Source organism: Corapipo altera, unplaced genomic scaffold (genome assembly GCF_003945725.1).
Source record: "Corapipo altera isolate COAL_440 unplaced genomic scaffold, ASM394572v1 304, whole genome shotgun sequence".
In the NCBI taxonomy this organism is placed as follows: Eukaryota; Metazoa; Chordata; class Aves; order Passeriformes; family Pipridae; genus Corapipo; species Corapipo altera.
In genome coordinates, this window is record NW_020885050.1 from 140420 (window position 1) to 168189 (window position 27770).

Below are 27770 nucleotides of genomic sequence, written 5' to 3' on the forward strand. Positions count from 1 at the left end.
CTTTGCTCTTGCTGTGGTGTGAGGAATAATTTGCTTGGCAGGTGCAGGTGCTGTTGGTGTGCATCAACATTGTAATGAAACACTGGAGAAGTGCGTGATCCTGCTCATCACAAACATGGAGCAGTTGGTGGGTGAGCAATAACAAAGCCGAGAGCACCAATACAGGTGTTCAGGTTTGAATTTTTTTTTCCCTGGTCCTGAAAACACAGATTTACAACAATCTGGGAAAGATTCTCCTCAAGTTACACTTGGTTGGTGTTCTTGCTATGCACACTGTAACAATACTTTAATATAATTAAATTTTAAATTCCGTGTAGAATCTGGTGGGTAGGCAGATGTACCGCTATGTTAAACTTTATGTCACTTAAAAATGGTTCCCAAGTACATCAGAGGGAGCCCAGCCAGCTGTAAAATGACCTGCTTTATGGTGCTGCATCGCAGCTTTGGTCTCTGTGTTTTAATTACAGATGTACCTAAAGTCTCCCACCCTCAGATAACTCCTCTGGGTGGTTTTGTTTCCTGTAAGTTACTGACAGGATGTAGAGCAACACGAGAGAAGGTGCTGCCGGGTTTTCCACAGCTGCTGTTTGCAGGAGCATTGAGTTTCCCACTCATGGCGTGGCTGCTTTGTTCCCTACTAACAGACAGTGCAGTCTCCTGCCTGGGGCTGCTGTGCCCGAAGGGGAGTCTCCAGGATGACAAATAGTAAGAGGGGGTTTAGAAGCTGCTTTACAGCCCCGGGCGGGTGGGCACGTGTTGGGACTGGTGAAAGGAGTGGCTCGGTGGCCCTGGGCAGGCAGGCACGTGTCAGGACCGGTGTCAGGGCATGTGCAGGTGTCTGTCCCCCCACAGCCCCTGTTCCTCGCTGGCAGGGGCAGGAGGTGCTCCCCAACACTGGCACCCTCCAGCCACCCACCAGCTAAGATGAACTTTGCCCACATTTGCTCCACTGGACCACTTGTCTGCCAGTGGCTAGGCTTGGTATGGGATGGAGATTGCCAGTGCTGTGAAGTGGGAATCTGTGAAACCATTAATGCTGCCATTTCTGGAATTAAAGAAGTGACCTTGTCCTGAGGCGTCCCATGTGATGGTTTGCCCTGTTTTGCAGTATGGTTTATGCCTTGCCATGAGATTATTGTTTTCTACTGATGCTGAGGGAGATGAAGCAGCATTAAAAGCCTATCAGAAGCCACCTGCTGGAACATGAGAACTGGAAGCTTTCCTGCCAGAAATCTTGTTGCCTCCTTGGTGGTGACTCCAAATTCGCCGGCCCAGCAAATCTCAAAGTGTGCATTGCCTCACACTCCACCTTCTCCTCCTCCTTCTTCTCTTCCTCCTCTTCTTCCTCCTTTCAGCATTGCCTGGCTTGATCCAGCAAGGATGTGCCTGATGCTGCAGGGAGGTGTTGAGGTGCGAGGTGCCAGCTGGTCGCTTGGCACCCTCTGCTCTGCTTCCAGCAGGCAGCAGCAGTGTCCCTCCCTGTCCTTCTTCTAAGTGTGTGTAATTCCTGCTGCCACTGGTGAGAGTGAATTGTGCCCATAGTATTATTCCTGTATTTATTTTATAAATGTCAACGATGAACTAAATTAAAACAAATCAGGCTGTTCTGTTTCACTGTTCAATTTATGAAATTTTGATGAGACCAGTAATGTCTGTACTGGTTCCATCTCTCGGCTGGCAGAAGGCGGCTGCGGTTCTGACAGCTCTGCTCAGCCTGATCCCCAGTGATGTTTATAGTCGGGGGTGTACAAGTGCAGTATTAAGCTGTTTGGTTCTGTCTGTGCTTTGTGTGACCCTGGTGGAGAAGCTGAGAGGATGATGCAGCTGGTGAAGAGCTCCACCTCACAAGTGGAATTATGTTGCTTTAGGGGCTGTGGTGAAAGGTGAGTGATGGGCAAACACGTCGCTGAGTCGCAGTAGTGGAGGCAGGCGGAGGTGGAAGAAAAACCTTAGTGAGGATGCCTTTATCTGCAGCCTTCCCTTCTCCAGCCTGCTGGAGATGCTTGTCCTGAAAAGGGGAACTCCAGTCTCCTGGTTTCCTCTGGAGAAGCTAGGTGCTGGTACTCACCCTGATTACGAGGTGACAGATTAGGGGTGTGTTCATCTCCTTGTGTGTGGGTCCGAGGGCCAGAGCAGCTTACAGAGCATCCCTGCCATCGCTTCCTCCCCTCTGGAAGGTGACCATTTGTTTCTCATCAGTTGAGCCTCTTGCACAGCAAATGGGTCATGCAGGGGAGATCTTCTTGCTGGATAAGCAATTAGCTAAAATAAACTACTCAAAGGACAAATTATGCAGGACTCTTGCTCTGTAACAAATGAATTAATTGACTTTGGTATTTGTAGGATGTTCCCACTATTTTATTTAATTCTCTCTGGCTAAAGGGCTCCTGTGTTTCCCCCTGCTGTTTGCTGCCGCAGTGAGCAAATAGGGTATTAGGGGTTTATTTACACGGTTACAAGAAAGGAAACAAAGTGATAATTGGGAGAACCTTTCCAGGTTTCCTTAAGAGAAACAAAGTCTCTTTCCGCAGCGTGTCCAGGAGCCTCCCTTTGACCTATTCTTCTGGAGTGCTGTCAGTTCTTCTGGAGCTTCACAAAACTCGTCCAGAGCAGCCCTCAGTAAACACGAGCAGGGCATCCTGGCTTGGGCTGGGATCACGATCTACACGCGCTCACAGAGGCTTAGGAAGCACCAGGGCTGCTGCTGGAACCACAGCACGGTCAGTAGCCAAAGCAGGCTGGGACAGGGACAGGGACAGCCATCTCTGTGGCAGTAACCCCAAGTGTGTTCTAAAGGCTTTGTGTGGATCTTTTGAAGCAGCGAATGCAGCAGCAGTGTGTTACCCGGGGTATCACACAGAGAGCACTGCGGAAGGATTACAGCTCCCGGCCCTCGGTGACTCATGAAAGCATCCCACCAACTTGCTGGGTTTTTACAGTAAGTAAATTAAAGCCCTGGTACAAATCTTTGCTGTGTAACAGGATTTGTGAGCATCTAAGAAAGGGTGACACTGTTGGACCAGTTTGCCAAGAAAATATTCTGTGCATAGGGGGATGTTGTGTTCACCAAGTAACGTACGGTCCCAGCTGCCAACGCCAAGGTGAAACAGGGCTCTTCCACTGTCCTGCTTCTTATTTCTACTTTGCAGTATTCAGATGGGACATCTAAGGCTGGCGATGGGGACACCAGTCTCCACTTGGGACCCATCTCCCTGTTCAATGGCATTTGTAATTCCAGATGGCCTTAGAAGACCCAACCAGCACTGAATTGTGCAACAAACTTCTTTTTGATAAACTGTGCCCTTTGGGAACAGTGCCAGCCAAGGGCAGGGCTGTGTTTTGCTCTCTGCTGTATATTTAGGATATGAAAGATTTGGAGGATTTTATAGTCATGGCTCTGTGTGCTTGCTCTGCCTTCTCCTCTCCCTCTGGTTTTATTCCCAGGCTTTTCTAAATGCTGCTCTTTTCGGTTTCTTCTCCTCTTCAGTCCTTCCTCTCATCTCCTCAACTCCTCAAATTTATAAAAAAACGAGTTCTAATCCTGCACAGATCCCAGATCTGGAGGGATTGTTACATCTAATACGACTTCCTTTAATCTGTCTGTCTCTTCTCTACCAAAATCTGCAGCCAGAGGCGTGGGTGGGTGGCCCATCACCGTGGGAGGGAAACCAACCAAAGCAGGTGATGCGCAAGCACGATCCTACCATTGTAGCATTGATGTGCCAGAGTGGGCAGTGGTTAGAGAGGACATTCTGCCCACAAGGGCAGTTGGGAAGGACATGAGGGCACCCTTGGTAACGTATGCGAAGAATCAAATGAGTAGGGTTTGTTTTTTTCCCTTCAGATTGTATAGTTCACGTGGGAGCTAATGTTTAATCTTAATTTCTTGCTGATATTAATCATAGTTTGGTCAAGGTTTGGAAAGTGAAAGTCTTGCATGGCACTAGTACAGTCTTAGTGTCTGACTCGTTGCTGTGATAGATGAGTCTCCACTTGGCACCCGAACAAGAAGGTTTCAGACATGCCAAGGATTTGACGGTTGCATCAGTTCACAACTGGTGGGAGGGAGGTGAGAGGAAAGCTGTGGAGGCCGTGCTTGGATTCAGGCAGCTCTAGGAGCCTGGGGAGAGGCTGGGATTCCTGGCACAGTGCTGCAGGGCGATCCCACAGGAGGTGTGAGGTGTCTGTTGGGAGATGGTAGGGTCTGACTGAGCTGAGGGGGGTTGGTTTGGGGGAGCTGGGTGTGCTTCAGGCCTGTGTTCCCATCTTGCACTTCTCCTGTGATGGCAAAGCTGAAATGTCCCTGTGAGAACATCACCCTTGGTTTTTAACTAAACAGAAAAGGTAGCACCTTTACTGCCCCAGTGTGTAGGGAAGTTGCCCCCCGACTGTTCTCTGTCGACCTGAGCTTGGAAAATAACAGAGGAAAGAGGAAAACAGGAAGGTTTTCATCAAAGGAAATTGGGCAAACATTGATCCAGCAGTGCCAGGCACTGTGCTGGGTTTGGGGACAGCAAGTGTGGCTTTATAGCAAGGGTGATGTGGGGTTTAAAAGAGTGATTTGTGCTGACTTGGAGGGTCTCAAATTAGGGCATGATAGAAAAAGGATTGTCTGTTATCAAAAGTTAGTTTAGTCGAAATTAATCTAAAAATGTATAATTTCATCTCAACTAAAACTACTGGAACGTAATTAAATTCCAAAGTAGAATGAGCTGAGAGGGTGTGAGAAAAGATAAGCATCAGAATGAGGCAATAATTGAGTTTGTATTGTAAACACATTCCTGTAGGAATTTGGGATTTTTTAAGCTGCTTCATTAGAAATTAAGTCGAGAATGCTTAACAACTTGGGCGTGTTTTGGAGAAGTGTTTGAGTACCTTTATATTTGTCTGTGTCTTTTGTTTGCAGGATTTTCTATATTTGGGGTTAATTCTCTCTTATTGTCTACTAGTTTATTAATAACTTTAAAGGAGAATAAGGCTTAAAATTGGAAAATGTGTATTTCCATGTGAAGATTATTGTTTTGCGGACTCATGTAAATTTTTTATCTCATTTTCACTAGAAATTGGATCTTTAATGTAAAAAATTGGTAAATTAGGTTAGTACTGTTAAAACACTGTTAATTCTGAAGTGCCTCCCATGAGGTACAGAAGTGAATACACTGTCCTTGTTCTGTGCTCACTGAGTCTCTCAGGTGGGACTGAGCCAGGTCAGGTCCTGCCGTGCCATCCTCTGTCACAGCAGCTGCAGAGCCAAGGTGTGAAGGAGAGCGTTGGGGAGGATGAGTGGTGTGTTGTGTCATCATTTGAATAACTGATTTGAACACTTTCAGCCCAAAAACTGCTTGTTAGGGTGTTTGTAGACCACTATAGTTGGTGGTTTGAGACTCATTTTGCTGGTGCCAGCATCTGTGCTGCAAGTGTTGGATGAGGGATGGAGAAAATCGATGCTGCCGTGCTCTTGGCTTGATCCAGAACCCAAACACTGTGTGGAAGGGAGGCGATGATGGGAATTTAGTGCCTGTTTAGTGATACTGCACAGCCTGCTCGGTACCAGTACCTACATTATGGAGTTCTTTAGTTTTTTGCAAAGGTTTTCAGGAAAAATGCAGAAAGGTTTCCCTATTGTTGGCTAAAAATACTTTACCCTTAATTCTGAAAAATGACTTTGTGGATCTTCATATTTCACAGACCATAACTAGATTACTACCTTTTACTGGAATACTTTGTGTTAATGAAGACCGATTGGAATCACATAATAGATTTCCTCTAAAGAAGGCATTATGTGGTTATTTTTTACTGTCTGGCATTCTAGTTAATTGCCTTGTCATCATTAATTGATGGGACTAAATTGATATAAATAAACAGATTATATTTGTGAGGTTCATTTGAAAGAGAGGAAGGGCTGAGAACAGGCTGCTGTGGGGCATTTGGCACCTGCCTCAGGCAGAGCAGGTGACTGTTGATGAGAGCTCAGGCTTGGTCAGTGCCACCACTTGTGAACCTGTTTGGAGCAGTGAGCTTTGCCCAGACAGGAGCGTGGTCACTTGTGCTTTCCCATGTTAAAACTAACCTCAGCAGTCAGCTCAGTCCTAAGTTTCAGCCCTGCAAAGGGCCAGTGGTCCTGTCTGAGGGCCGAGGACAGCCAGCCCTGTCAGCCCAGCTTTGGGGGCAGTTCGAGCATTTCTGGTTTCCAGGTTAATCCAGATTTATGTAGATAGTTACTATTAGTCAGCAATCAACAGAGTCCAAGGAAAATCAACCTTTTTTAATCAATAGCAATATTGCATATGATGCTTTTACCTGGACAGAGCAAACTGGTGGTGCCTGCTGAGCAGCACCGAGTCTCCTCTCCAGCCCTTCCTGTAGTGCTCTGCTCATCTTCCACCAGGCCTGGCTTTGCTGATGGGGGGCAGATGGGATACTGGAGCACATCTGGGGAGTTGATCCCTCCCATACCAGCATTGCCTGTTCCTCTAGCCTTCCCTGCTTTGCTGCCTTGCAGTATTGGAAGTTTATTGACTGTCAAACTGCATTTATGATTTGAAGCGGTTCTCAATTAAAATTTATAATTAATGAGTTATTATTCAATTTTCAAATATTTATGGATTTTTGTAGCGTCTCAAGTCATGAACCAACCTCCACACTGCTAGCAGAGGAAGAGCCAGGAAATCCTTTTCCTTCCTCAGAGCTCTGCTCTCCTCCTGTCCCCAGTGAGATTTTCCCGATCTCCTGCAAAGCCTGCACAGCTCCCACCATCTGCTGTGCTGGGGAGGTGACACCTGCCAGAGCCCAAGGATGTGGACATTGAGGATGTCCTGGCAAATTCCTCTGGTATGTGGTGTTTTGGACAAAACCAAGGTACGGCCTCACTTTAGCGCAGTTGGGAAAACCTTGTTAGCCTTGAGCTGGAGGTTATAATGAGTGAGAAAGTTGAGCTGGAAGTAAGTTAACTAAATAAATAGAATTTTTCTTCCCTTTTCTTCCTCTCTCATAGGAACGTGGCAGCATTTGCACACATCTGTGTCACTGCTGTACTGGGAAGTGACCAGATCCAGAACCAAAGTACCACCTGCAGGAGGAGGCCATCTCCAAACAAGTCTTTTAAAAGCTGATTGGGACCCCTGGTCCTCACCATAACAACCCATGTCCGTGGAGAGAGCAGTCAATAAGGCAGAAAGGCTGCTGGGACCTGGGGCCTGGAGCCCTTTGGTGTGTGTGAGCACAGAGAGGGAACAGGGCTCTCCTTAGTGTGCCAACAGAGATTGTGGTGATTAATCTGAGAATAGTTTAAAGCATTCATGAGTTGTAAGAATTAATTCCCAATAAATCAAATGGCATCCCCATGGGAGTAGGGAAGAGAAATAAATGAGGGCTAAAGAAATTGATAAAAATCCTTGAGCAATAAAGAGATGAACGCCAGTTCCTTTAAAATTATATTTAAATGAACAAAGTTGATTTAACTGTCTTTTTTCATACCTTGTACTAAGATTTAGTTCTATAGCATGTCATTATATCAAGAAATAATTTGCCAAAAGACTTTCTAGCATTTCATGTGCATTCCACTTAATGACAATTTTAATATTCCGGCTTTGGTCCTACATCGTTAGGAGGATGCTTCAATTGCTTGGTGTTCTGAGGAGTTCATAAAGACTATTTCTAATTTCTCTTTCAAGTCTGTTACAGGGTTCAGAGCCGTCAACACATGAATTATCATGTTACTCAGTAAAATGATGTGGGGAAAACTGCTTGAACTACATACGCAGCTTTGGGACAGCACTGTTTCCAAAGGATCTTCCTGCCTAGTGAGCTCTGGACAAGGTGCTGAACTGAGTTCTGACTCACTGTGTCAGTGGGAGAGAGAGCTCGTCCTCCTGGTTGTGCTGGAATGAAACATCTCTTCTTTGTTTTTAATCTGGTTTTTGGTTTGGTTTTTTGGGTTTTTTTTGATTGGCTCTAAGAAGAAAATTGTTAATGATGGAATTCATCAGGCTGAGTAATCATGGTAGGCAGAGATGCTGGGTGAGTCTTTCGTGGAATTCATTCTTTGGCAACAGCTGCAATACCATTAAGTATAAATGGCAGCAGAGTAAATGTTTACTGAGAAGGCAGATCCTGTTATTAGTTGTGTTGCTGTTACTAGTGCTGCTAGCACTGTTCCCTGTTTTCTAGTTGTGTCAAGAGCAAGTACGCAGAGCAAAGATGTTCTTTCCTGAAGCATCCATGAATAGAGGTCTTAACACAGGAGAAGTGGTGCTGGTTGGAGTTGTTGTTACAAGAGATGCCCATAGCTGCTCTGATGCTCTTGTTTTCCTCAGCCTGCTGGGGACATCCCCGGGGGCACAGGCAAGGCTCTGCTGCCCCGTTGCCCACAGTGAAGCCGCTGCTTTTGGCACCTGCCTGCACTGTGTTGCAGAGTCATCGCTGCTGGGAGCACGATCTGGTCCTGCCTCAGTCAACAGAGCCCCAGATGTTCCTGGGACTGACTGCTGTACCCATGCATTGTGCAAACAGAATATCTGCAGGATGAATTTACGTGGCACCGGCATCCTGAGCACTCCTTACGTAGCCCCAAGAAGTTGCTTTTGGGGTAAGACTTGTCCCCAGGTGTCCCAGCCCACACCAAAGAGATGCCCAGCAGTTGTGTAGTGCTCTGCAGTTTGTGTTGCAGCCATCAGCATTTATCCCAATTGTGCAGAAAGACTTTCCTTGGCAGCCCCTGGCAGTCCTGTGCAATGGCACAAGAGCCAACTTGGCACTGGCATGGGCTTGTTCAGTCCTGTTTGTTGGAACTGCAGGTAATTACTCCCATACTTAATGAATCACATTACTTTTATTGATGAACACGGAGGCTACATGCTGGAAAGAGGAGGTAAGGATTAAGTTTTATGGCCTACTGCTGCTATGAGAAGGAGCATCTAGGCACCAATTAATGCTCCCTTGATGGGATTAGCCATTGTGTTAACCACAACTCTGGATAAAATTGCTAAGTCTGTGACTTCAGACTTTAACTTCTTAAATATTGTAGATACAAAGTAAGTTCACTTGCATCTTAAATGCAAATGACATTTAATTCTAGATACAAAAAACTTGCAGGGTATTTACATTTTCTTGTGATTTATACCTCTTCTTACGTGGATGAAAAGACTTTTTCTGAAGTTTATTTCATCCCTGCAGAGTTCAAAGATAGGGCAAATTTCAAACACATAATCTGTGATTCCTTTGGTTACCATGCCAGTAATCTCAGCTTTCAGTGGAGAGAGTGGAGACGGTAATGGCAGCAGCCTGTCCCTGTGAGGTGACACAGTGCTTGGTTCCCAGCAGTTATTGGGAAGTCTGAACATCTCCATTAAGTTATTAAGGGGCTTTTCTTTGGTTTCTGGTCCCACTGATACAGGCTGGGCTGCGGTTTCTTTTCTTCTAGGGCAAGTGTGAGTCATTGCCTGAGGGTCAAAGTCAAGTGTTTATTTGGGAGGGGAAAAAAGGGTTTGTAAAAACAATTCATGTGTGATCTGCCAGTGTTAAATGGCTGTGATGAATGGAGTCCCTACAGTCTTGAAAACATTTGCCCATGTAAATGTTGGTACAGAAGAGAACTACAGGTACCTGTTACAGCATCCTCCAGGTGCACCCCTGGGCTGATGGAGTGATGCCCTCGACACAGGGACTGCAGTTCTGCCTCAGGAGCATTCCTGACCCACGGTCCTCATCCATCACTGCTGCACTGTGAGGGCCATACAGCTGCACACAGTGCAGATAAGAAGGAGAAAGGAGTAGGTGGTTACTTGGAGTTCATCATGTGGAGTGTTTGGTGTCCCCAGAGCTCTGCCTGCCCTGGGCTGCTGCATGGGAGGGCTTTGGCTGAGTGGGAGGCACCTGCTCACACTTGCTCTTGACGCTTCTCCCCATTCCCAAATTGGCCTGGATGAAGACTGATTTGAGGACTTGGTCCTCTTTGTGTTCATATTTTCTTGCAAGGCTCTGTTGCTTTCCAACCTTCTTCCAGAACTCCAGGTTTTCCCAGCCAGTTCCTGCACCAGGAGGTTGCTCCTCTGGGAAAGCAGAAGTTAATTTCTCATTATTATCATGCATAGATGCAGAAGATGGAAGAGAGTCCCTTGCTGTTGTCCCTTGGGTCCATGATAACTTCATAGCCAGAGAAAATATCATGCAGGTGAAAAATAGCATCATCCAGGCTGTTTGCAGGAGCTGTTTCTCAGTGCAGTGGGTGGCAGGGATGGAGGGGGCTTGTGCACCAGTGCAGTACAGGAAGGGTCTGGTGTGTGGTATCTCTGCTTCATGGCAGCTGCATTAAACATCTGTATTGCTGCATTAAATGTCCTCCTTGGCTTGGAATTGGAATAAATGCAAGATGATAAAATAAAAAATAATTTTTGGAGCCATGGACCTTCTCAAGGAATGGTTCTAGATGATCTTACTCTGTTATCCTGAAAAAGAGAAATTTTTGGGTTTACAATATTTGCAATTCCCTTTTGGAACCCCCGGCTCCCAAGGCAGTAAAACGTAGTTTTCATTAACTGATATGTCTGACATCTACCATATCTTGATGTGACAATTTAGAGGGAACTGGTTGCACTGAATAGTGTTATTAATATTGCAATAATGTGATTAGGGGGAAATCTTGGTCCAGATGGACCTAAATTTATGAGAACAATGGAGAGGCAGATACAAAGCAAATATCCAAAATATCCTAATCTTAACTTGTTTTCTGTTTACTTCCTCATTGTGTCTGGTTCCTGTTCACAACTGTTCATCAGTTGGCTGCTCTGGGCTGTCTGAATGTTGAGGAATGAGCAGCGCAGAGCTTCCCTCTCCATTCTTCCTTATAGTGGGTGAAATGCAGCAACAGTGTAGATCAGGTTAAAATTGCATCTCATCTCATGAATTTATCTTTAAAACCCAGTCTCTTTCTGTGAGCCTTAAATCAGCTCAATACACTCTTATCAAAATCGACAACTGCTCCAGAGATCCTTAAGAGATTTTGTTTCATTGGGCTCTATTTTATATAAATCTCGTTAACTGCTTTGCCTGTGCCCTCTCACTGTGCTCCTTATTCATCACAGAAATAAACCAACAAACCCAGTTCCAGCCCTGCAGAGCAGCAGTGAGGCTGCAGAGCTCTGCTCTGTGCTCCCTGTGCTTGCTGAAGGGGCTGAAGGCGAGGGAAGCAGGATTTCCCTGACGTCAGAAACCTTGAGGTCCTTGCAGCGTGTGTTTTGTGAAGCGATGTGTGTGAGTGGGGAGGCACCAAGCAGGAGATCAGTGCTGTGTGTGAGTGGCGAGGCACCAAGCAGGAGATCAGTTCATGCTGTCGTTTCCTCGCTCGCCCTGACCACAGGGGTGACTCGCCATCAGCCACATGACACGTCCCAGCAGTGCCTCTGTGATGTATGATGATGGGAGAAGGGTTTGAGCTGACATGTGCACCGACTGGGGGTTTATAGAATAAACATTGAAATGAGATATGTAATATCTGCACTGAATTAATCCCGTACTATCTGCGGTGCTGTCAGACAGACGCCGTGGCTGTGCTGACAGCGGGGTGTTTATTTTCAGGGTGACATGTAGGAGTAGAGAGGAGGAGCAGCCTTCCCAAACCCCCAAGGCCCCGAGCCTTGGTCCAGGCTGCTGGGACCCAGGGGGCAGGAGGATGTGCATTTTGGGTGGATGGAACTCGGGTTTCTGCTCACAAGCAATAAATATTTGTGTGTATGTGGAAAAAATGCTCACTGCCCCTGCCTCTGGCATGGGCTGCTCGCTGCCTCCCAGCAGAGGGGAGTATTTTTTATTTCTCAGTGTTGCAGTGGACGTGCCCCAGTTGTGATTCAGTTTAGCAGACGGCAAAACCTCTGTGGATGTTGTTATACACCCAAACCACTCTGGCTCCTGTCTGCTGGGTGTCACCATACCTTTAGGGACAGTGTGGTTTCTAAGTGGAAAACAGTTTCCTGTGTCTTTGAAGTCTAGGAGGTGCTCAGAAGGGAGGAGGTTACTCCCTGTCTGGCACTGATCTAAGCAGAACAGCAAAACCCATGTATAAACTCATGCTTTTATCCTTTTCTCTTTTTAAACAAACATCCATGTCCTGGTGCAGCGTTAAAGGTGATTGGAATCTCACCATGCTGATGTGTTAGGAAGAGAGAGAGATTGTCTGTAATTAAATAACAACAATCCTTTTTCCCCCTGAATTTTCTTTTTTTTTTCTAATTTTCAGCATGTAGCAGTCAAAATACATCCTGTGAAAATGTTGGCTATTTTATAAGATTTCCCTTTTTTCTTCTTTAACCTGCACTTCCTGCATTAGGTATAGGATCCTCACATAAAAGTTTGCAGATTGCAAATATCAGTTCAACCAGGTAACGGCAACAAAAGGAGAACATTTATTTGATGTCAAATCCTGGCTGTTTCTGTTCTGTGGAGCCTTTCACTGGTGTTTGGGATGTTGCTTCATAGACACTCTCAGGCTGTTTTTGTTGCTTTGTGTAATCCAAACCTGTTTCTTGCTTTCAGACCACAGAATGGTTCTATGATCCTGTACAACAGGAAGAAAGTGAAATACAGGAAAGATGGATATTGCTGGAAAAAAAGGAAAGACGGGAAAACCACCAGGGAGGATCACATGAAACTGAAGGTGCAAGGAGTGGAGGTAGGAGCGCGTGGGGTTGGCTGTGGGTGGTGCTTGGCTGGGAGACGGCTCCCCTGGAGACACCTCAACCCAAGGATGTCCAGACCTTCAGAAAAATATTCCCAACTGCTCCCTCTGACCTGGTGCTTTGTTGCCAGCCAGGGTTAAAACACAGCTCCCCCCACCCCAACAAATACATCTGCTTTATTTATTACTCCTTTGAGCAAACTGTGAGTACAGCTTCACCATCAGCTGTGGGGGCTGCTCGCTGGCTCTCGGGGGCTGTGTGACAGGGGTGGACAGGCACAGATGTGTCTCCACATGCAGCATCTCCTGGTAGACTCGGTGGTTTTTGCAACAGGCACCGCACAAGGGCGACCTGGGGTGGGCTGCACAGCACTCTGTGTAACCATGGTGGCTTGAATGGGTCTGGCCTGATTCTCACAGATCCCAGCTAGTTTTTTGTAGCAATTGCCATAATTTCCATGTGTTGGTCTTGCAGTATACAGGTGTACAATTTCTGTTGAATTCAGCCCAGAACCTGTGCAGGTTTTGAAGGAACCATTGCTCTGATGATAGTATTCAACCACTCTGAGACATTCAGACAGGTGATTTCACCTGAGACAATGTTTCTGGAATAAGTGTGTTTATTCTAAAATATGTCATTGTGTAAAACCACTTTTCTTTCTTAAGCTCCAGCTGCATGGGGAAAGGGCCAAAGTGGTCAGAGAGTGTTAAAAGGTATTATTGAGGTGTTTAGCTGTGTCATTTTAGCCAAGAAGCACGAGGCTGCCAGGAGTGTGGTTGTGTATTTGATTTTGCAGCAGTGTAATCAGGGTGATTGGGGTGTCCACCACAGGCAGAGCTTTGCCTGTGTCTCCAGGCCTGTCGGGCAGCTTCCAGGCGAGACTTAGGACTAAGCAGAGCTTTCCAGCCTCACCCTCAGGCCCACCTTGGCAGGTGTTTTGGATGGCACTGCCTCCCCCCTGTCGGGTGACGGGCACCCTGTGCTCCCTGCGTGGGGCTGGTATTGACACCCCCCGGGCATCCCCTGAGTCAGTGCCAGCAATGTGAAGGGGACGAGTGCCCAGAATTCATCTTGTGCTCCGGCTTCCTCCTGGGCTATTTGTCATTCTTACATTCTGTCTGCTCTAATGAGGTTTTGGGGTTTAAAATAGTGTTAAATGGATTGCATTATATTACACCAGAGAGGCATAACTTTGTTCCATAATTTTTACATCCAATAACAATGTTTTATTATGACAAGCACACACAAAAAAAAAAGTCAGTATCAGAGAAATGGTGCCTTGTTTTTGTTTCGAGTTTGCAGAGTGTGATTTAATTAACTTGTGTGAACATTCACAATGCAGAACACCAGACCCTGTAGCACTCCCTTACCTGTAGCAAGGGGTTGGTGATGACCCTTGGCTGCCACACAAACACGTACAGGAAATAACTATGACTTTCAGGCAGGTTTTTCTGAAGATGGAGGCATCAAGCCTTGGAGGATCCAGCTGCCTGTATGTGGTGGTGATCATGTTTAGCTCAAATAGACCGGCACTGAACCCAATGATTTCTGTTTTACTGAAGTGTGTCTTCTGGAAAGTAACAAATCCAGATGGGGCCATTGCAGGAGCTAGAGGATGTGCAGCTTTCAGGGTTTCTCCCCATGGCTGATCACATTCACCACTTAGGAAAATAAGTGTTAAATACTTGCATTGCAATTTGGACGTACCAGGGTTTGACCATTCAGTCATACATCCTTCTCCATCTGAAGAGCACTTTCGTACCTCATATTTTATTTCCAAGGAGGTACTTGTGCCCTCTCATCCCCAGGCAGCACCTGGGAGGTCGCTGCCAGTCTCTGTTCTGAACAATGCAGAAAAAGTTCATTTTCTTGACCTCCAGGTGTTGCTTGGGTAGAATGATGTAGTTTTAACCATGTTAGTTGATTACTCAATCAGTACACCATGGTACTTCACAGACAGCATTCTGGGTTTAGGTTTCTGATACCATCCTAAAAGGAAGCGATGTTCTCAACTTGGGCATGTAGGCAGCAGATTTAAAATAACAAAAAAAGGCTTTTCTCAAAGTTGGAGTGATACCGTAGTTAGCCGCATTCAGGTTTAACAGGGCATGAAATAACTGTCTGCCTTGTGGCACTGCCAGATCATCTCAGCGACTCTTGCAGCCAGAAGATAAATAGGGATCATCGTCGCACTGATGGAAAAGTACTTGCAGAGCTGACAGCCAAGAGCATCAATAGCATCCAAACATTGCTCTGGAAACGGCAGCTTGGAGAACATGCTGGCCTGTGAAACTACTGACCAGCCAGTTCTGAACAGGGATTTGTATTAGAAGGTTTACTAATTAACTCCTTCCTGAGTGTCATCAATGTGATGGCTCCCGTGTCTTTCCAAGTTTTGAGTAGAGAGAAAAATGCATTTTGAAACTAAAAGTCTACACCAGATCCTTGGGGATGTTGGTGTCTGTCAGAACCATATAGAAGGATTTGGTGAGCATGGACAAGGCAGCTACAGCAAATTTAGGACATAAATAAGGAATAAACTAATTTAAGTAGGAATACACTCATTTAAATAAATAAGGATTGGGAGGAATAAACTATTTAACCAAGTGTATGACAAATAAGAATGACCTGAAATCCTCAAGCTGTTGGCTTGGTTAGCATTGCTGTGCAGGAGAGGTTTGGACAATACTTGGTTAATCTGATCACAGTCTTATTAGAAAACACTGGATAAACCAGAAAGAAGTTAATTTGGCCTTTCCCTTAATACACCTCTTTGTGCAATTCTTTGTGGAATCTCTGGTCTGTGATCCTTTTAAAAATTCTAATTAATTAGGATCCCTGGCGAAGTGTTCCTAATCAATTCACATAATTAAAAATTTTAACTAATAAATAATAGTAAGGAGAGTGTTGGAAGAGCTTTGCCATCCTTCTGTCCGTGCTGCTCTGATTGCAGTCAGCTGGCTCACGTTTGCCTTTCCTTGTGCATGAACTTTTCCAGGCACCTGTAACTGCACCTTCACGTCAATTCATAGTAAACTGCTGCTAAAATTAAAATGAGGTCATGTTTTTATAGTGAATTTCCCTCTCATCCTCTGTGTTTTGGAAGGTCAATGCTGATCCTGCTGCTCTTTATCCTGTGTTGAGTATATTTTGGTCTCTCCAAACCCCAGTGCCTGAGGAGTGGTTATGGAGAAGGGCTGTCCCGAGCCTGGGGCAGAGCTGTGCCCACAGGTCCTGCTCCAAGCACCACAGCTCCTGTATTTGAAATATCTTGTTCTCTTGTAGGTGGGTGTATGTTATCTCAGTATAATATGATAATGTTTAAGAATTCCTTAAAAAAAAACCAACACCACAAAAAAGCAAAACTTTATTTCAGCCTTATTAAGCGAGAAACTCCCTTGTGGAGATGGAGATGCAGAGTATCAATTTTGTATGCAGGACTTGTATTTAATTAATATCATAACAGTCCCTTAACACTATTGCAGATTAGTCCACGAGGACAGGAATGAAAATTTTAGATTATTCAATTACTGCATAAACCCTGGGACATCACCATCAGAACTTGGCCCAGGTTTCTGTAGGGTGGTTTCTGTAGGGTCTGGGTCTCAGCAGCGTCTCTGTGCCCAGCACTGAGTGACTGGGGTGGGCACAGTGTCTGTGGCTCCTGCAGCCTGGGGCTGGGGCGTCTGCCCAGGACCAGACCTTTCATTTCGGTAAATGACCAAATGGGCTCTTCTGCATTGTGTGAAATAACTCACCATGGAATATTGAACTGCAAAATGGTTTTACACGTCACAGTTCCCTGCTGTCGTGGGTGAAATCTGCTCGTCCGGTGTCACCGGAGGGTGGGAGCAGCCTCGGAGGTGACACTGGAGCAGCACTAATGGGGAGAGATTCCTAGGACAGCCTGAGCCAATTCACTGTAATTTACATGGGCTTTGCTTGCCCTCAGAGGTGAGCTGTGTAGTTTGCAAACTAATTAGGATTGCATTGTTTAGTTGGTCTGTTTAATGCATTCCAGAGAAATACTGTGGAATGGCTCTGGAGGAGAAATGAGAGTTTAATGTGAGAGGCTTGTGACACACGTGTGCATACATTAACCCAAACAAGCGGCCCTGAACAAGGGAGAAACTGTTTGTGAGGAGAGGCAGTTTTATGCAGACCTGTTCATCATTGCTGCAAACAGCATTGTCCTGACACCTCTCCTGAGATCTGACTGATGGCCCTTCTAACCAGCCTTAACCTCCTGTAGCTCATTGGAGACCAGAGTCCAACAACATCTCCCCACCTTTGCTGTGGCACACACACGTCTCCACAATGGGCACCATGGGCAGATGCTGGTGCAGAAGTGTGGAGGTGTTGACTGTTCATGAGCTGGGGTTGGGTTTTATTCTGTTACCTGTTCTAGGTGGTGTTTATGGCACCTGGAATGCAGGGTTATGACGACATCTTAAAAATGCCTTTGTTGGTGGCAGTCCTAGGCAATGGGGAGCGTTGTTTTGCTGTTTCTGAAAGGGAGTACGGTTTGTTATTAAATCTGGAATGGGTCTCCTGGGAGTCTCTTTGGAAGGGAACATACATATCAATAATCCTTTCCTGTATCAGGGTCCTGATTTATTCTCCAGTAACGTAAAGTCACAGCAAATGCTCATGAGTTTTGGCATCTTTTCCTAATGCCCTGTACATGCCCAGGAGATTTTATTCTTCAGTAGACCCATAACCTTCCTTATCCTTTAATTGTCATGGCTTATTTAACTTCAGCAATAAAAGTTTTCCTAATATCTGGGTGTCTCAGAATGAAGGTTCAGCTGAGATCATGGCCTGTGTGTGACATTGGGGGATGCTCTGCCAGGCAGGTGGCCCATAGGCAAGTTCTGCCCAAGTCAAGGGCAACCACTATCCCTGCAGTGCAAGGCAACAGGTTTGCAGCACTTCTCAGGTAATTGCTCTGTAATTGGCTGCATCACTTTTTTTTCCCCTGTTTAATAAATAGTGTGAATAAAGCTGAGCCACATGTGGTAGGGTTGTAATTCAAATGCCATTCACTGAAGTCTGAGCATTTTTCATTTAGCGTGTAAAGGCAGTTTTGATGTAAATGATTCCAAAAGGATCTCTGCGAACTAATGACATCAACATTGGGCTGGACTGAAATTGCTGAGTGATTGGTGCTGCTCTCACCCCGTGCTGTGGGCAGAGAGGGAGCTGGTGACATGACCTGCACTAGTGGAGGTGTCCCTGCCCAAGTCCTTGAGGTCCCTTCCAACCCAGACTGTTCTGTGGTGAGTCTGGGGAGATGTCAGTTTGCAGAATCCTCTGCTGAGGGAGAATCTTGGCTACACATCATACTGATTTTTGCACCCCCCAAACAAAACAAAGCAAGCAAAAAAGTTTCATACATATATATACTTTTCTATTGTTCAGTCAACCTTATGAAAGAAAACATTAGAACAAGTAGGCATATAAAGAATACGCTGGGAGGCCCCCCTGCACCCCTCTGAAACATGAGGCTTGTCTCACCGCATGGACTGTATGGCACAAACACACATTGACATTTATATTGAATATTTCAGTTTAGAGAAATTTGAAATTAAATCTATTTTCTGCCAGCTCTGTGGGAAAATCCATTTACGAAAACAAAATCCAATAAGAGATCTAAAGATCAGTGGCCAGAAGTGAAATATATTGAGAATAAAATATATGGAGATTGGATTGCTGGCTCTGTGGGCTGGATTTAATGTGCTGGGGACTGGGATGGGAGTGGAGGGGTACTGGTCCAAACTTTATCCCAGGGCTTGCAATGTAGATGAGACAGTTTAGCAAAACAAAGTAAACATCAATACGTTATGGACCAGGGTTGGTGGTCACCATTTACCTTTTTGACCACACAGTTCCTTTCTGTGCCTGTGTGGAGAAAAATGAACTTGAAAGGCAACGTCTGTCCCTGGAGGTGGCTCCTGGAGCAGGGTCAGTGGGAGCCACACGGCGAGGAGAATCCACGCTGCTCCTCACAAGATTAAGAGGTTTCCTGGTTCTGTAGGGATCCCTGTGATTGCACAGAGGATCCAGATGCTGGAGCAGCATGTGCCTTGTAATCTTGTAATTGCATTGTGGGCTGTGACGGAGATAAGGGCTTCCACGGGAAGCGAGGAGTCTCGGTGGCTCTGCCTTCCCTGCCTGGCTTTTAGTGAGCTCCTGTTTAGTTAATTATTTCACTGGGTCTTGGGCAGAAAAGCAAACATCGTTTTCTGTATTGCTGCTAATTCTGTATGCATCAGGGTGCATTAAACATTTTAATTTCCTGAGTTCCTGTTGGAAAGCGAGATACCACTCGTCAAGGTGTGTGTGGGGAGTGGGGAGCAGGGAGGAGCAGAGTCTTGTCAGGGTTGAAGGCACTGGAATTCCTGAACACAGTGTAGTGTTGTCCCCAAATAAGCAGCACAGATACAGAACCTTGCAAAAGGGGATTTCAGAGTATGACCCTGTCTGGCACATTCGAATGGCCACCCCTTTGTAGGATGTTATTTGCTCCCCCTTTTTATAGGCAAGAGATGAGAATTAATTAGCTGGTGTTTGCATACTCTTTGGACATATAAAGCATTTAATTACCCACTAATACCCTGTGTGAAGCAAAAGGGAGACGTGATGGAGGGAAGCAGGGAAGGAGCTTGGCAGTGCCAGCAGTGAGGGGTTCTCCCAGTCCTTGGCCGGGGTGTGACCTCCAGGAATTAGTGTGAAGCAGGAGCTGTGCTCTGAATCTTGCTGTGTCTGCTGTAGGTCAGATTAAAGTCGCCAGGGGAGAGGGCCGTGCTGTGTCTGTGCTACAGCAGGGAAGCACAGGTGACCCTGTAGGCAATATCAGGAATGCAGAAAGTGTGAATTATTGTATTTCAGGGGCAAAACCAGTTTTTCTACTCTCTGCTTGTTTTAAAACCATCGCGGATGTTGGGTTACACGTAGCAGTTGCCTTGTGTTTGCAGAATACCTTTTCCTTGTAGCAGTGGGATAATGCATTCGTCCACTCCGGTGTTCCCATATTTCTGCTGCCATCGCGTGGCTGCCGGGGATTAGCAGCACACTCCGTGTAGGAGAGACCTCACTGCCGTCCGGGGGGGCTGCTGGTGGCACAGCCGAGCTGGACCCCAATCCCTGACCCCCCAACCCTCTGCTGCTCCCTTGCTCGGTGCTGTGGTGTCGCTCCCCACACAGCAGGAGCCCCTCTGCCCTGCACAAATGGGAGCTGGACTCTGCTCCTTGCTGGACTCTGCTCCTTGTGTCAGGGAGGGCTCGATGTCCTTCTGGAACTGCAGCGCTTGGCAGAGCTGCACTTGGTTTAATGTTTGGGTGAGTTCTCAAAGGAAGGTACAGTAGCTCTGAACTCTTCTAAGGTAATGAGTTCATGAAGTTACAGGTTCAGGCACCCAAATCAATCAAGATTTGGATCTCCCAGTGCAAAGCCTGAGAGTTGGTGGGGCATGTCCCGGCGCCTCTTTGGGGTGACACGTGTTGGTGGCAGGGCTGTGCTGGGGAGACCTAACCATAACTCTAACCCTTGCCTTGCTCCAACTGGCACTGACCTGCTGCAGCCCCCACCACGGCATTCCCACTCCATGCCACTCTGGACAGCTCCTCTACTGCTGGTGCAACTCTTTGTCATTTACCACGACAAATACGTGGTGTTTTTCCATTAAAAGGCCCTGTGCTCCAGAGGACTGCAGTGTCTTAGAGCACTATAAATATGTTTGTGAAGATTCTGCCTTCTCTCTGACCCCAGCCACTCTGTGATACTGCGTGGGCATTTCTGTTGATGGTTACACTTTGCCTGCAGTTTTTGTGTGCTTGTTGCCATGAAGGAATTTTGAATAAAAGCAGGAGGAGGCGATTCGGGAATGCCAGAGCACTGCAAGTGGGATGTGCAGTGCCTGTGACTCTGCTGCACCACCTAATCCTCCTGCTGTGCTTCCTTCTGAGTGTGCATGATGGGAGCAACAGTTTGACCCTTCCATGTCGTTCTGTCAGTCAGGCTCAGTGTTGTCCTTGGGGGCAAGTTTGCGTTCCTTGTGTAATGTCCTACCTGCCACAGCCAGGACAGTTTGGGTGGTTTCCTACTAAAAGGAAGCTGGTTTTGAGCTTAAAAAGATTAAATACCATCTCCTTTCCTGCCTCCTGTGAAGAAGAGACTTGGTTAGACTTCAGTGTCTCTTTAATCTCTCCTTGGAATAACGAACAGTACATTTATAATGACAAAAACATAATCAATTTTTGTGTGTTAAATCATGATCTTTCCTGGGAACACTTGCTGAGCTTTCTGCCCCCAGCTCCAAGCCTGGTGGTCCAGACCCATGGTCCTGCCCTGTCTCCATTCTTAGAGCAGGCAGAGGGAGCTCCCAGAGCCCAAAGGCCCTTCCTGCCCAGTCTGTCCTGCTTCTGAATTAATACTTCTTGAACTACCGTAGCTGTATAAAATACACAGAAGGGTTTCAATGGCAAACCCAAAGTCTGAAGGTTTATTAATGGCTGGAGGGCACTGGAATTTAATATTTGCCTGTTGTCTTGTCAGTTCACAGCTTTTAGAAGCCCAGCAGCGTGGAGATGATTCTATATATAGCAACTATATTTGAATAGTCCACATAGCTCCAAAGTAAATATTAATTCCATTATGCTATAAACCGTTATTTATCGTGACAGAAAGTCATAAAGTTATTTTACTGGAATAGAGCCAGTAAATTGCATCTTCTAGATGAGATACAGCACATGTTGAATTCCAGCAGCAATTACCCAACATACTTTATACACACCGGTGTTAAACACGCTCCAACATGTGCTGTAGCTGAGGCTCTGTGGAAAGGCCTCTGTGGAGAGCCCTCTGCAGCCATGATGGAGCCACAGTGGCAGGAGACAGCCCAGGCTGGGCTGGGGAGCACCACAACACACTGACACTGCCTCTTGCCTATTGTGTGTTTGACTTTTTCATTACCAAAATTACTCCTTAAAAGTGCCTCATAGTTGCTCGACTCTGAGGTATTGTGAGAAGTCTAGGTTTTAGTTATGGGTTTTTTAAAAGACAGATACTGGGTTTTTAGACTTGAACAGGGTAATCATTGAAAGGGTGGATTTTCCCCCACTGTTGCTCTAAGGGCAGGTGCATGTCCCTACCAGAGGTGGAGGCTGCTGGGGAACATGGGCAGGACTTTATGAAGTCATAGTGACTTCATGAAGTGCATGTAGGGTTACACTTCCCTGTGCTCCGGTTTGATCCGTGGATCAGTTATTCCTCATGCACAAGCAGCAGTGCAGAAGTGATGGTCCTTCAGCTCTGCAGCGTCCTGGGCAGAGGACACATCGCTGGAGCTGCTGCTGTGACAGGGGAGAGGATGTTGCACAATATTACAGATTTCAATGAGTTTATGGAGGCTGTCACTGATTGCAGCCTTTGGTGGGGACTGACCTTCAGCGTAGATTAGATCTTCCATTTTCTAGCAGAAAACAATATCAAGGAAACATTAAGGCACATCAGCAGTTGGATGCGCTTGTGCTAGCAGAACAGTGAAGACTGTCTGCCAAAAATTATTGACTTGTTGTTGTCTTTTATCCACAAAAATAACTCTTCTTATGTATAACCTATGAGAGCTGTGCAGTGACTGCTGTTAGAGGAAAACTCCAACAGAGTATTGAATAAAATAATTAGTTTTAAAGAATTTTAGGTTTAGTTTCTTCTTCTTTAATGACTAAAAAATATCAGCCATCTGTGTCACCAAGTGTTGCTCTAAGCAGAAGAAGAACATAAAGTTCATTATGTCACATTTCTAAATATTTTATACATTTGTGTGAAAACCGGGGAGAGAAAAAAGCTCATTTAATCAGAAACATCTGTAAGATGGACTAGACTGCCTTCAATACCAGGAAGATTAAAACCATGACGTTGACATTGGAGGACTGTTCAGATATCAAAGGATCAGCTCAGCATGCAACCACACATTATTTGAATTGTAAAAACACCTTTGAAATTGCCCAACTCTTGATTAAACAAACAAAATCTGAAGTGGATTGGGGATAGGTCATGATTTTAACGTTAGAAAATCAAAGAAAAATGTGTGATGGTTGTTGGAAGTCCACACTAGGAGGAAAACCCCCAAGCACAAGATCGTTAGCTGTAACATTCCTTGATGTCCTGTAGCCAGGAGGGCACATTAATTAAAATACAGATTGCAGGGTCAAGAGGAACAGCTCAAGGGATCATCTGGTCTGTGCACCACACGTCAGAAAATTCCACCTACTCGTGCCTGAATTCAGTCATTGCTTCTTGTTGCACCTTTATCTTCCAAAAAAGATGTCAGTCATGATTTAAAGATGGGCAGAGGTGGAGAGCCTGCTGCATGCTTGGCAGTGATGCCCCGAGGGGCTGATGGCTTGTACCACTCAAACCTTTGGTGTATGGCCACGCTGGCTCTGTCCCCTCTCTTCTAGGAGCCCACAACTGGATCTCTTCTAGCTGGCTGGGCTGGGAGTGCCATGACAGGTTGCTCCAAACCCTACAGAGTCTGGGACAGGGAGGCTGTCCCTCTCTGCCAGGCAGGTGATGGCTGGGGCTGGGTCATCCCACCCCACTGCCGACGGAGCAGGAGGTCACTGAGCCATTCCCAGTGCAGATGACAAGGAGTTGTGTGACAGGCTCTGCCTCGACACGAGGCGTGGTTGGTACAAACAAGCCCAGATGCCCTGGACACAGGGACAACACAGGGGGAAAATTGGGGTGTCAGAGGCCGCTGACAGATGGCCTTTGTCAGGAGCACGTGTCTGAGTCGGCACAGCTGGGAACCTCACTGCTGGCCAGAACATGAGTCAAGGCCATGCCCTCTCCAGTCCCCTTGGTGAGAGGCACTCAGAAACAGAACCTGAATTTTAATGTGTGTTTATGAAATGCTTCTGGTGGTATCATGTGACAGGTGGATCAGTGCTGATGATAAAATGTAGGGCATGGTGTGTTTTTGGACAGGAACTACATTGCCACTGAGGATACGTTTTGCTTCTAGTGATGTAAATGTCTTTCACCAAGTAAAAGGAGCATCTAGGACCTTCACAGAAGTCCTCTTTTCGTTGCGTGAGGCTCAGGGTCACAAGCTAAATCCTAAAATGCTTCATCTGTATGGGCAAGGAGTTTTTATTGTTGCAAATAAACAAAAGTACCTCTAGGTCTGGATTTTGGGATTTTCCTTCCTGAGACTCTTGAGGAACTTATCCAAGAAACGGGCTCTCGGGAGTGCACAGACCTTTCTTCTTTCTGATCTTCACATTTTGGGGCTCACCATTTGAACTGTAATCAGATAACCATCAGGCAATGGGTCTGCCTTGACTTGGGGTCATTTCTGGTCATTTTTTGAGTCTGGTGCCATCAAACTGCGCTGAAAAAGCACAGAGGAGTCCAAGTGAGGAATCAGAAAAATTCCCAGGTAAAGTGTTTTCTACCCAGGCTTTTGGAGGAACATCCTTATTTCATGAATGACTTCAGGGAGAGGAGCAATCCCCACCAGGAAGCCATTGGGGAGGGTGGATTTTATTATATTTTGCCAGTAAACAAAACACAGCACAGTTAATACTTGCCCAAGTCTTGTGGGATCTCACTGACTAATGCAAAATGACAGTTGTCACAATATTCTGTATAAATACCTGTCTATTTGCAGGTGTCTGTTCTATTTTTAATGTGATCCCACCTTTCTTGCTGTGAGGGAGAAAGGGATGATCGATGGACCCTGCACCCATGTCTGTCATTTATATTCTTCTGTGGTGTAAAAGAATTCCAGGGTTTTAATGCACTTTCTGGCCTGCCATGGTAATTGTTATTCATGTAATTTCACTGGCGAGTGCGGATTGACAGCGTGGTGCTGAGCTGATGGCTCGTGGTGATGTGGGCAGGGGGGACTGCAACCAGTGTACCAGAGCAGAGCCATCAGCACAGGTCAGACCGTGGTGATGGGTTCGGGTTAGGGAGAGTAAAACTTGAGTTGGGGAAAAAAGCAAATATAAATTAATGAGGACGATTTGCAATGTTGCAAGTGTGCAGGTACAAGGACCACTTTGCACCATAGTTGGATAAATTTCAGGTTGTTTCTTTAGTTGTAGTTTGACATGTCTGAGCCATATGAACCAACCTTCCTCAGGTGACTGGTATTTTTCTTTGTGGGTAACTTGAGCCCTTCCTGTATTAATTTGCATATATACATATCTGTTTATAGCCATATATATATTTACGTTGCTATAACTTACTTGCACACATTCAGTGAATTATTCATGAGGGACATTTTGAATTTCAGTTCCTCAGCATTCTGCTTCATGCAGGCTCTGAATGTACCTCTGACCTCAGAGGTAGGAAAGTTCAGCTCAAGATGGGACACATTTGCTTCCCCCGGCTCTTGTAGGGGCTTCTTTCGAGCCTGACTGAGGGGAAGCACCTGATGCCATCATTCTGCCCTCAGCCCAGCAGAACACGGGGTGCTGGGGCACCCATCAAACTGATGTCCTGCTCCCATGGCAGCTTCTGATTTCTGGAGCCTGAGCAGGGAAAGCCTCAGCACCAGTGCTCCCAGTCTGACCTCTGCAGAACTTTCCCACTGGCTGCTGATGGAACACACTGTCTGATGGATGGGCATGCCGTGCCAGGTTTTGGCAGCCTCAGACAGCCTTTTGCTTTTGAATAAAGCATTTCTGTAGCCTGCTCAAAATCTTCCAGTGGTGTTTACATTTTAATAGGCACTGCTGTAGAATGGAACATATTTTTATTGCTTACATTTATCAGCCAGAGCAAAAGCCGAGTGCTTGGGTGCAGCTTTGCAGGGAATTTGCTCTTCTAAGTAATCAGTAGATGAGCCTATTTAGGAGAAAATACCGTAGAATTTTAACTTGTCAGATAACCATGCTGTGCCTGCATTTGATTGCCAATATACATCATTGGAAAGAAATTCTATTTAAAAATAGAATTTTCAGCAATAAATTTTCAACATGGAATAAAATGAGTGGGAAGTGGAAAGTCACATTTCTTTGTTTCATGCCAAAAGGAAGACCTCTAATACTGTTGTTTAAAAAACCAAAATTAAGGATAATATGGAAGCTTTGACAGTGCCGGTTCCAACGCGTTGCAGTGGAGGGCTGGTTTGCCTCCGTGACCACCCTCAGGGCACTTTGGTGCTGAAGGGGATCTGGCAGGGGAGACAGTGCTGCCCAGCAAAGCAGTTTTGGTGGTCCTCCTCCTTGGTCCTGCAGCCAGAGGGGTGGTTTGCAGTTGGAGGGTGGTTCCTGTGCCCGTCCCCTCCCTGGGGCAGGATGTGATGCACAGGACAATGGCCATGCACCATGTGGCACAAAGTGAACAGCCAGATTCCCCAGGGAAGCCTCTCCAGCCTCTCCTGACCTTCCCAAGGGACAGCTCTCTCAAACCACAGATGCAATTTAAAAGTACACTTGCCAGGTGTTTGTTGAAAAAGAGCTACTGCTGGTGGGAGCAGCAGCAGGGGCCAAGGGTGGGGATGCTGTGCCATGCCCGTTCCACAGGCTGTCACTCCCAGTGCTGATGGGGAACAGCTGAATTTCAGAGTGGCCTTCCTTGCCAGGCTGTAAAGCAAATGGCTCTGGAGGCAGTGACACATGGGCACTTCTCATCACCTGGCATCTGGAGCGCCGGTGAGAGCTGGCTCTCCAACTAGGACATGGCGTGGCATGATTTAGGAGGATGTTCAGCTTTTGCAATCTGCAGGCAATTTGGGCTGATGGATCTGCTCGCTGGAGCTGATGCAGGTCTGCTCAGGACAAACAGCTTTGTCTGCAGAGCCCCTGCTTGGGAACACTTCGGCAATGGTTTGATGGGAAGTGTGGTGGTGATGGATGGGCAGCGTCTCCCCAGCCATGCATTGCTTTAATAAGTTAATCAAGTGCTTAAAAAAGTTAAACTAAAGATTTGTTTTGGGATAGAATATTGAATCATTTCTCAGACCCTGTTTTCTGTTGGCGAAGGGGAATGTTGATGAATCTAATGCTTTCAAATCAATTTCTTTGAGAACAAATTGACTTGATGTTTTGCTTAGCGTGACAATCTGCAAGCAACAAACACCTATCGGCACATTTACCAAAGAAAAGTATGGATTAAATCATAGTTAAAATAGAAGTTAATTTTCAATACATAATGATTCCAAGCTGTTTTGGTTGCCTGTGCTGGTTTTCCCCCCTCACTGCCTGCGGGAACGCTTTTCCTGTTCCAAATGCCTCCAAGGCCGCAGGAGGAAGGCAGGTCAGGAACCGCAGCTGGACGTGCCGAAGGCAGAAGGGAAGGGCCTCTCTTGGCAGCCAGTTTTCTGGCTGGCCAAAGACTCCTTTGCTCCAGCACCTTCTCCTTCACCATTGCTCCAAAGCGGCTGCGGGAGCTCCTGTTGCAGAGGCAGTTGCTGTCAGTGTTGGCCAGTGTGGTCACCAGGTCAGGCTGGCTGGCAGCAGGCAAGCAGGATGGGCTCAGAACAGCTGAGGGTTCCTTCTCCCTCCCCACCAGCATCATCCACAGCTGTTACCTGTGGCAGTTCAGTCAGTGTCCAGCAGCTCCTCCACACTGTGCTCCATCACAGCTGTCCCTGCCTGGGCATCCTACCTCCCATAAGGAGTAAATCAAGCTCAGAAAGGGACAACTGTGGTGTTTCACACAGCAAAGTGAAGTTAAAACACAGTAGTGACAGCAGAAATGCTTATTATAATTGGAGCCCTCTCTAAAACGGAAAGGGACTTTTGATTATTGAGGTTAAGAAGTTTCTGTGTCACTGCTAACGAGTGTGGTGTCACAGGGATTCCTTCTTGCTCTACTTTCTCTTTTTTTTGTCTGCATTTCTGAGTGTTCTTCACATGATCCATCTGCTTCATGGCCTTTTTATGGTATTTTCCCACCTTGGTAGGGATAATCCATCAAATTCCAGTGTCACATTATTAAGGCTGTGTGGAGCCCTTTGAGCCTGGCAGTGCCAGCCTTGATGCCTAAAACGTGCATCACATGCCAAGAGCCCCATGGATCTATCTCTTCCAACCTCTCTCACTGCTAAAATATTGTCCTGTGGATATCAAATGAAAAAG

The 27770-nt window shown here is 46.2% G+C and overlaps 1 protein-coding gene across 9 annotated transcripts in view; it reads left to right on the forward strand.

Moving 5' to 3' along the window:
• Positions 1-27770, forward strand: part of CAMTA1 (calmodulin binding transcription activator 1) — a 224746-nt gene that overhangs the window by 66462 nt on the left and 130514 nt on the right. For all 9 annotated transcript variants that reach the window (XM_027668697.1, XM_027668700.1, XM_027668694.1 and 6 more), the window contains one exon: positions 12529-12664. In XM_027668697.1, the coding sequence (XP_027524498.1) occupies positions 12529-12664 (136 nt within the window). The remainder of the gene's footprint in view (positions 1-12528; positions 12665-27770) is intronic.